Source organism: Gekko japonicus, unplaced genomic scaffold (assembly GCF_001447785.1).
Source record: "Gekko japonicus isolate JY-2015 unplaced genomic scaffold, Gekko_japonicus_V1.1 scaffold3446, whole genome shotgun sequence".
Classification (NCBI taxonomy): domain Eukaryota; kingdom Metazoa; phylum Chordata; class Lepidosauria; order Squamata; family Gekkonidae; genus Gekko; species Gekko japonicus.
The window spans coordinates 1-10,058 of record NW_015163713.1 but is presented as its reverse complement, the minus strand read 5'-3'; the positions used below and the strand labels follow the sequence as shown (position 1 = coordinate 10,058).

Below are 10,058 nucleotides of genomic sequence, written 5' to 3'. Positions count from 1 at the left end.
CGCCGCCGCCGCTTCCCTCCCCCCGCTTGCAAAGCAGCTGCACCACTTGCTGCACCACTTGCCACCACTTGCCAGCAGGCCGGCTTTCCCAGCCGCTTGCTGGCTTTCCTCAGAGATTCCTTCGACGGCCGGCGGGTTTTCTCCAGGGTTTGGTTGTGCCAGCCAGGCAGGCCCACCGGGCCGTCCTCCTCCGGGGAGTGGGGGTAGCATGGAGGGAGACCCCCTCGACTGTCTTCCGCGGGGGGAAGGGTGGCCCCGCCCGGCAGCTGAGCGAGGGTGGTGGCCAATGGTTACAGCAGGCCCAAGCGGCGGGGAAGGACGGAGCGCCCGGCTGGAGCCAAAAGGCTGCGCCGCTCCAGGGCCTCTTTCAGTGCCCCGAAGAAGAAGTCGGGCAGAGCAGAGAAGAGCACGAGAGACAACTAGAGAGGGAAGGGAGAGCTGGAGGGGGGGTTGAGAGAGAGGGGGGGATGCCTTGGCTGCATCGGAGACCTGGGGGTGAGGGAAGGGGGTGAACAGGAGAAGTAATTAAATTGGCTAAGTGCCCCCTGAAAAATGTAAATGCCCCCTGACTTAGAAATTCCTGGCTACGGGCCTCGAAGAGCTGCCCCAGGAAGCCAGGGCTGGCTGCAAGCAAGGAGGGACCCCCCCCCCCGCAACTCTCCTGGGCAAGGCTCCCTCTGAGCTGTGGAGCCTTGTGAGCAACAATTCTACTTTGTGAGCTCCTGGCATTAAAATTGTGAGCGAGAGATTCGGCTGCTGCATACATTCGTTTGCTCTGGAGCCCTCCTTCTTGAGCTAAGGCAAACATGAGTGAGCCGGAGACTAAAAAACTGTGAGCTAGCTCACACTAACCCAGCTCAGAGGGAACACTGCGAGTCCTGGGGACTCTGAAAGGAGGGAGCCCCGACTCTCCCGGAGGGAGGGCGCCCTCTGCAACTGGCCTTGGCCTCCTCCTGAGATTCTGCTGCTGCTGGAATCCAACCACACTCATGACGCAGAGGGAAAAGCTCTTGGAGGAATGCCAAGCATCAGTGGCCCCTTTTAGCCACAAGGTATAGACAGGGACTCCCAGTCTGGTGCGGGGGATGCTCAGTCTTCTTGGTGCTTGCGGGGGGGGGGGCAACAGTGGGAGGGCTCCTAGTGCCCTCCTGGCCCCACTGCTGGACCTCCTGATGGCTCCTGGTACTTTTGGCCACTGTGTGACACAGAGTGTTGGACTTGGATGGGCCATTGGCCTGATCCAGCATTGACTTCTCTGATGTTCTTATGTTCTTATCACTATTGAACTTGTATGGGAGTCCAGGAGCACCTTCCAGACACACAAGATTTCCGCAGTGCCGGCTTTGGAGAGTCAAAGTCCCCTTGGCCAGAGAACTTGAGCCCTGGGTCACAGCTGGCACCCTGAAATCTTGGTTGAGGAGGTTCTTTCCACTGTGATGCGCACACAAAAGCTCATACCATGAATGAAACTCGGTTGGTCTTAGAGGTGGCCCCACTGGGGGACCCGGACTTTGTTCCGCTGCTTCAGACCAACACAGCCGCCCACTGCTGAATCTACCCTGAAATCTTGTCCATCTCTAAGGGTGACTGGACTCGAATCTGGTGCTTCTGCTGCAGGCCGAGAGGACTGCCCTCGGGAACTGGGCTGTGGTTGGTACTTCCTGAAGTTGCTGAAGACTGCCTGAAGTTTCTGAACTGCCTGCAGGGGCACCCCCCCCCCCAACCACACCCAGAAGATGGCTGTTCTGAGGTCTGGGGGGGGGACCGGATGGCCTCTGAAAGGCAGGGGTGGAGACTCCTCAATCCCCCCCCCCGGGGGGGGGGGTGCACAGAGCTGAACCTGGCCCAGGCCCCTTCTTATCAATCTCTATGAAATAATTTATATTTCCCGAAACCACCAGCCATCAACAATTAATCATGTGGTTTTACAAATATAATTTTATTTCCCACTCTGGATACTGAAGCAGCCAAGATCTAGAATAGAAAAACAGGAAGTTTTGTTAAATCAGTTAAAACCAATGTACAATGAAAGGTCACCAGAGGGTGTGCTCAACAAGAGCAGCTAACTACAGCAAGAACCCACAAGAAGAAACGCGTCCTGACGATGCACTGCTAGAAATCTTCTCTATGCTGCATTTCTTATTCTGTTTTTCTGATTGGTGCTCCCTGGATCTTCTCCCTCGTTCACTAGAAATCTGGCCATGCTGGTTGCAGTCAGAGGAAGGAGGATGCTGCAAGATGAGGGGGAAGAGGCCTTTGCTGAGACAATTAGAGGAAACATTTCATTTGGGTATGAAAGGAATAAGAAAGGACGCAAAGGCGATTGCATTCAATATAAAAAACTAAATTGCCTTGGAAGCATGGAAGTTTTTCACAGTATCCATGATCCTCCATGTTTCCCGGTCTAGGGAAGTATGCTATTCCAACAAATTACAAAGATGATCTGACTCCAATGGTGTCAAGAGAAAGAATTTTTTTTCTTATAAACATCTTACATGACATATTCATGTAGGTACATTGATGTATTGTGAACAGATTAACTTCCAAAAAGGTTAACTTGCTACAGCTCCAAGCCCAGGTAAGAGAGTGAAGAAGAAAGGTCCTCTATAAGATGGAAGGAAAAAACCCAGAAGGCAGGCAAAGGCCAAAAGAGGCTCAACGTCGAATGCATGAGAGGGTGGGGCCAACGGCTAAGTGTACCTTAATTCCCTTAACCCGCACAGAACGCGTGGGTCTAGGGATCTCTAACGGGATAGCGCGCAGCTCAAAAGTGTCACTGACAGGCCACCAGTAACCATGAAGCAACCTTCCAAAACAAGGTATGGAGTTTATTTGGAGAAATATACGCGCAGAGTAATTGAAAAGGTACCCAGGTGATAAGAACAGTGAAATGGTTGTGTTCAAAAAGGAAAAAGAGCAGAGTCTGGCTGAATGAGAGTTCTGCATGGGGGGGGGAGCCTCAAGGAGGAACAGGAAAGAGGAGGTTTTAGAAAAGAGTTTTTCAGAGAAAAGGAATGACCGTCCACAGGTTGAGAATGGGGGGGGGGGGCCCTTTAGGCAGAGCTTCCAAAGACCCCAGGGGAAAAGACGGAAAGGCAGTGGAGGGAAGGTCCTGTGTGGGAAGGAAGTGTCCCAGAGAGAGAGAAGTGGAGCTTCTAGTGTCCTGGCCCCACTGCTGGACCTCCTGATGGCCCCTGGTATTTTTGGCCCCTGTGTGACAACAGAGTGTTGGACTGGATGGGCCATTGGCCTGATCCAACATTGGCTTCTCTTATGTTCTTATGGATAAATATCTGGAGCAGAGGTCCATCAGTGGGCCATTAGCCCCAAGATACAGATAGGAACTCTCGGGATGGGGCAGATGATGCCCTGTATTATAGGTGCTGGGGGGGGGGAACAGTGGGAGGGGCTTCTGGTGTCCTGGCCCCACTGCTGGACCTCCTGATGGCCCCTGGTATTTTTGGCCCCTGTGTGACAACAGAGTGTTGGACTGGATGGGCCATTGGCCTGATCCAACATTGGCTTCTCTTATGTTCTTATGGATAAATATCTGGAGCAGAGGTCCATCAGTGGCTATGAGCCACAAGATCTAGATAGGAACTCTCGGTCTGGGGCAAGGGATGCTCGGTATTCTTGGTGCTTGGGGGTGGGGGCAACAATGGGAGGGCTTCTAGTATCCTGGCCCCGCTGGTGGACCTCCTGATGGCACCTGGTATTTTTGGCCCCTGTGTGACAACAGAGTGTTGGACTGGATGGGCCATTGGCCTGATCCAGCATTGGCTTCTCTGATGTTCTTATGGATAAGCATATGGAGCAGAGGTCCATTGGTGGCTCTTAGCCACAAAGGATAGATAGGAACTCTCGGTCTGGGGCAAGTGATGCTCTGTATTCTTGGTGCTTGGGGGGGGCAACAGTGTGGGGGGGCTCCTAGTGTCCTCCTGGCCCCACTGCTGGACCTCCTGAGGGCACCTGGTACTTTTGGCCACCGTGTGACACAGAGTGTTCGACTGGAGGGGCCATTGGCCTGATCCAACATTGGCTTCTCTTAGGTTCTTATGTTCTTAAGAAGTGTGTGTGCACATGAAAGCTCATACCCAGAAATCAAAACTTTATGGGTCTTAAAGGTGCCTGACTGGACTCCGACTCTGATCTGCCGCTTCCAGGCTGGGTAGACAGAAGGGCTGGGAGGGTGAAGGCTTCCCCCATGCTTGAGGCAGGCCGGTAGGCGAGGAGGCATTCAGGCAAGGTCAGTAAAAGGTAGGCTTGCCTGTGCTCATGGGATTACCTTGATAGACCAAGGTGGGCGTCCTGTGCTGATGGGTGGGCATGTAGATGTCCCATCAGTGAATCAGTCTCCGGCCTGTTTGGTGTAGTGGTTAAGTGCGCGGACTCTAATCTGGGAGAACCGGGTTTGATTCCCCACTCCTACTCTCGCAGCTGCTGGATGACCTTGGGCAAGTCATAGTTCTGTCAGAGCTGTCCTTGAAAAAAGAGCCGTTTCTGTCGGAGCTCTCTCAGCCCCACCTCCCTCACAGGGTGTTTGTGGTGGGGAGGAAGAAGGGAAAGGAGTTTGTCAGCCGCTCTGAGACACCTTTGGATAGTGAAGGGCCATGGGGTATAAATCCAATCTCCTCTTCTTCTTCTGTTCAGTTATTACTATTCCATCTGCAAAGGCAAGCCTCGATTCTCTTGATCCTCCGCTTACATCAGAGTCTGTGTTGCAGGCCCCCCCTTACACACACACACACACACACACACACACACACCCTGTATTATCCAGGGGAAGTTCTCTTCCCTCTCTCATCTTTACAAAAACAAACAGAACCACCCCCCTGCATCCCATGAACTTGCTAAGCAGGTACATAGACAAACAGGAGTGACTTGGACTTCAGACCCGGGCCGCCCGAGCAGGTTGATGATGCTACGTGGCAGGTGGGGTGGGGTGGGGGGCTGGGAAATCCCGGAGGGGGGGTTGAGTCCCGCTCCCTACCCCCAAACAGAAGGGAGCTTGCTGGAGAGGTCCGGCCCCCTTTAGACTCCCCCCTTCTGTGTGTCACACCCCAGCAGCCCGGCTAGCATGAACAAAGTTTGGATGCTCCGTGGCCCAGTCCTGGGAGGCAGGCTGGAAGGTGGGGCTTCACTCCCCTTCCCACAAGTGGGGAGACATCTGGAGCGCCCTGTCCGTGGGGGCCAGTTCTGGGGGAGGAGGGAGGCTTGTGTCCTCCTCAGGGCCTTATTATTCTTGGGGAGTGTGCAGGGGAGGGAATTTACCCTTCAAAAGAATTCATAATAGTCAGACTAAAAAGACTTGAGCTGTCTGATGCAGGGGGGGAGGAACAAACCTCCTTGCCCCCCCCCCCCGGGCCTGACGCCTGACAGGCTCCCTCTGATTTGCCTGGAGTCTCCCAGCAAGGACACCCCAAGCGACTTCGGATGACCCAGCTCCCTGGGGGTCTCCCAAGGCCCGCTGTGACCACCCCAAGGGCCAAACCTCCAGCCCCCAACTCAGCTCTCCGGCAAGCTGTTTGGTGCAGAAAAGAAGGTCCAGAGTGTGTCCTTTTTCGTGTACGCTGGGCCTGCCGTGACCTGAGACTGTCCCGTGGGTGCCAGGGCGGCCGTGAAGCCCAGAGACTGACCCTGCAACAGCAGAGTCCGTGGCATGTCTGTTGAAACCCCCCCCAAGGATCACGATCCTGGGGGCTCTCGGCACCAAATCTGAGATTGTCTCCCTTGACTCTCTCACTGGTAGTCTTTGAGCAGCGGCCGGATGAACACTCGTCAGGGATGCCGTTGCACACATGCGTGAGCCAGGCCACACACGGAGGAATCTGAAACGCGGCTTGCTCTCTTCAACAGGAAAACGTTATTTAACGACAGGTTATTAAACTAGAGCACACAACCAGGGGAAAGGGCTGTCCTGCCTACTCCCTGCGCAGATCCAAGTATGCTTCCTTACCAACAAAGGACTCCCACGCCAAGAATTCTCCGGCACCTCGCAGTAGTCCACGACCCCACGGATTCCCTGGGGGAAGCCATGAGGGGGAGAGGGGCATTAAAGGGAGGTTGGTCGGTTGTGTCCTTCTGTCCTCGCTCGTCCGAGAAACCTTCCTTCCCAAGGCAGTTTTCTGGGTCCCCCCTCTGGGACAACCGGGGCCCATGTGGGACCTCTCGCTTCTCCTCCGGCCAGGTCTCCTGTGTCACCCCCACTCTCTGTTTCGCGCCGTCTCACTGTCCGGCATCCCTCTTTCTGTCCCCCCCGCCAGGTGTGTCCTGCTGCTTTCGGGCTCCTGAGCAGAAGGTGCGATGGCCGCCAGCCTGGTGAAGGTGAACGGGACTGAAGTCTCCGTCGAGGACTCCGGCAGGACTGTCGTGAACGTCAACATCTGCCAGGAATCTTCACTGGCCTACCTGGTTAAGTCCGTGGCGGCCGCAGGACGGAAGTGGCCCGGGCAGAAGGCGCCTGCCCCCAAGACCCCAGAGCCTTCAGCCACGGCCCCGTCCCCTGGCAGAGCGCCGTGCACCGGGGAGCAGAAAGTGCTGGGGGTAAGGGCATTGTGGGGGCATGAGGGGAGGGACTGCTTGAGGAGGAAGGGGCACCCTCGGCTTCCAGTGCCCGGGCTCAGTCTGGGCCCAGAATGCCAGGCAGCCCCTGCACCAGGTGAGAGGTGGGCAGTTACGTCTCGATCAGTTGCTGACACTCAGCCTCTGGGCCTGAGGGCAGGGCATTCTGTACATGCTCAGAGGCCTCTCCCCTCTTCTGGCCTTCAGGGTGGGTTCTCACTTGCAGAGTTGATTGACAGTCAGCGAGGGGAAAGAGAGGGGGAGAAGAAGAGATCCCTCTGTGGCTCCCCAGGGGCTGCCCCATGAGCGCCCCCTCCCCTGGCGCTGACCGGGTTGTCTTTTCCCTTGCAGGGGGTCCAGATCCTGCTTGGAGTCACGTGCCTGGGCCTCGGGGGGGTGATCTTTCTCTTGCATGACTACCTCCGAGTGAAAGGCTCAGGGGCCCCTTTCTGGATGGGGAGTCTGGTGAGTGCTGGGGGGGGCTCCGAAAGGGGCATCCAGGCCCTGGCAGGGTGGGGAGGGTCCCTGTGGCCTGGGCATCCAGGGGGCAGAGGCCTGGCTGCTTTCCCTCCCAGCTCAGGGGGCCCAGAGGGAAGGACACTGCCTTGGGGCTCTCCCTGGGCTGGGGCACTGGAATGGCCCCCATGGTGGTGGTGGGGGTTGCAGATCCTCTGGGCTGGGCTTCATGACTTGGGCTTTACATTTTCTTTCTCCTCCCCCCTCCCAGGTCCTCCTGGCCACCTTCTTCAACCTGGCCAGTGTGGTGGCTGGCTGCCTGGGCTTGGCCTTCGGCGTGGCGGACCTGCCGTACCTGCGGTACACGCCCTACTGGATCGACGAAGCGTGCCGGAGGGAAGGGGGTTACGGAGGAGGTTACAGAGGTTATGGAGGAGGTTACGGATCGTGGAGGGCCACCAGGAGCCCCGACAACGACTGGAGGGTAGAAAGATGCAAGAACCAGATGATGAACCTGCTGGTGAGCGGATCCCCCCCCACCCCCACCCCGAGCCCACCGAGGCCTGGACTGTGGGGCGGGATCCCCAGCGCTTGCGGGGGGGGGGAGAGGAGAGGTCAGGCTTCTAAGAGCTCTGTTGGCTGTGCTTGGTAGGGTCAGAGGTCGTCACAGCCGGGAGGGAGGGAGGGAGGGGTGGGGAGCTAGGGAGAGCCCATTTTGGTGCTGAACTAGATGTCCCTGCAGGGGAATGGCTTTTAAAAAATAAAGGAGAGTCTGCTTGACCTCAGAATGCCCCTGCAGGGGAAGGGAAGGATCCTGCATCACACACACACAGACCAGATGTTTTCACATGCCAAAACAGCACTCGAGAGGGATTTCTTTTCCCATCTTTTGCTGTTCCATGTGGAAGAAGAAGAGGTTGGATTTATACCCCCTGCCCTTCACTACCCGAAGGAGTCTCAGAGCGGCTTACAAACGCCTCTTCCTCCCCCTCCCCACCACAGGCGCCCTGTGAGGGAGTCGGGGCTGAGAGAGCTCTTTCGAGGACTGCCCTTGAGAGAACAGCTCTGAGAGAACCTGTAACTGACCCAAGGTCACCCAGCTGGCTGCATGGGGAGCAGTGGGGGATCAAACCCGACTCTCTCAGATTAGAGTCTGTGCTCTAAACTACTACACCAAACAGAGTATACGTGCCAGTGGAGAAACAAAAATGGGGAAGTAACGCCCCACCCCAGTGCTGTCTCTGAAGGGGAACAACAGCTTTGCAGCGGAAGACAGGCGTCCCCCCCCCCCATGGGACAGTTCCAGGCGCCTCTGGGCTCTCCTTTAAAAAAACAAAACAAAACACCCTTTCCCCTAAGGGCTGCTGTGCAGCTGCAGGAACCCAGACCAAACTCTTTAAAAACAGGCATGTCTAGTTTGGCCCTCTAGTGAGTGCAGAAGGCTGGCTGCCTTTCAGTGAAGCTGAGGTTTGCCTCGTTTCCGTGTGAGGGCAGCTATTTGTGAAACTCTCCCTGCCTTCCTACGAGAGGAAAGTTGTTGGGGCTTTGGGAGTCCAGCGGCAAAAGGGAACCAGGGGCTGAATCCGGCTGAGCCTTTGCTTCGATGGGGAGGGAGCGTTCAGCCAGCCCAGCATGGTGTTGCATTTCCAAAGCAAAACTCCATCCTCAGGAACTCTCACTAGTTGGGGCATACATCAAGATGGGCAGCCATGTTAGTCTGTCTGTAGCAACAGAAAAGCGCTAGAGTCTGGTAGCACCTTAAAGACATGCAGCCAAAGCCCTTTCTGCTGGCACCAAAGGGACTACCGAGGCCTCCCGGCCCCTGTGTAAGGAGAGGTTCCCTCCCGCATCCAGTTAGAGGGCCTGAACTCAACACTTATGAAGGCTTTGCCTATGCAAAAAACTGATTTAGCAGCTGAGTTCTCCAGGATTTATCTATTAAAGAAGGGTGATTATTGACATATAATCCTGATAAGACACAAGAGCATTGGGAGTAAGTTCAGTTCTTTGAAGCCTGACAGAGAACCTGTAGAAACGTTGATCTTTTATTGAGATAAGAAATTGTTCTTTTTATTGAGCAAGACTGGGGGGGCGGGGGAGAAACCAGAAGCATACACCCTACAAATGCTGTGAAGGCAAATGCAAACAAGGAAAAAAATGCACGTGCCCAAATTAAACATCAGTGATCAATACATTGAATTAGACATATAAAGTAGAACAAATTTTCCAAAAACAAGTAGAGGTAGAACAATTTTTCAAAAACAGGTAGAAATTCACTGGTGAAGTTTGAAACAAGTAGAAATTCACAGGTGGAGTTTTGCCACACACAACTCCAGCAGTAAATGGCGGCGCGCATAGATGCAGCGGCTTTGTGCTCTCTCTTTCGGTGTTTTGTATGGCTGTTTTTGTTTGAGTTGTTGTTGTTGTTAACCTTAAGGGGAGTTATGGGATGGTTGTGAATGGTTGTGTGAGTGTATATGAGTATGGTTCACCGAAATGATTGCATCTTTAATTTCGTTGTACTATGTACAATGACAATAAAGTATATTATTATTATTATTATTATGTGTATTCAAGAAAGTCCTTAATCTGAAAGGATGTAGTAGAGTTTTGCTAGCTGACTCGCCGGACCCCTGATTCTGAATCCATTTCAGATTTTTTTTTCAAGAATCATGCTGGATATAGACATCCATAAAGCATATTCAAATGCAACAATCTTCAGTGATTCCTTCATAAATATGATAGCACGATACCATCAACAGACAAGTAACTGCACTCACAATACTGTAAGCAATATTCAATATAAAATATTTCCAAAAGTGGTCACAAAAATAACTCTTACCCAATGCAAAATCTACCATTTCTTGGAATCTCCCTTCAGATTTATGAAGTATTTCACCGTCTACATTAGAGGGAAAGGTTCTCAAACAAAGTAGAATCAGCTAGTGAATTGAATATTCTGCGGTCCTCAAAAAACAGGTGATTCCATTAGATGGATTCCAGCTTCTCTGACTACCATATTGTCTAGAGAAAACAAGCCA

General features: G+C 53.9%; 1 protein-coding gene across 1 annotated transcript; it reads left to right on the top strand.

Annotated features, from left to right (window-relative positions):
• Positions 1 to 6,264: 6,264 nt before the first annotated feature.
• LOC107107527 (transmembrane protein 176B-like) lies at positions 6,265 to 7,537 on the top strand (the record flags this gene model as incomplete). The annotated part of the gene is made up of 3 exons (XM_015407838.1): positions 6,265 to 6,543; positions 6,913 to 7,026; positions 7,289 to 7,537. Coding segments are annotated over exons 1-3 (603 nt in total), but the record flags the coding sequence as incomplete, so codon positions are not given.
• Between the last annotated feature and the right edge of the window lie 2,521 nt (positions 7,538 to 10,058).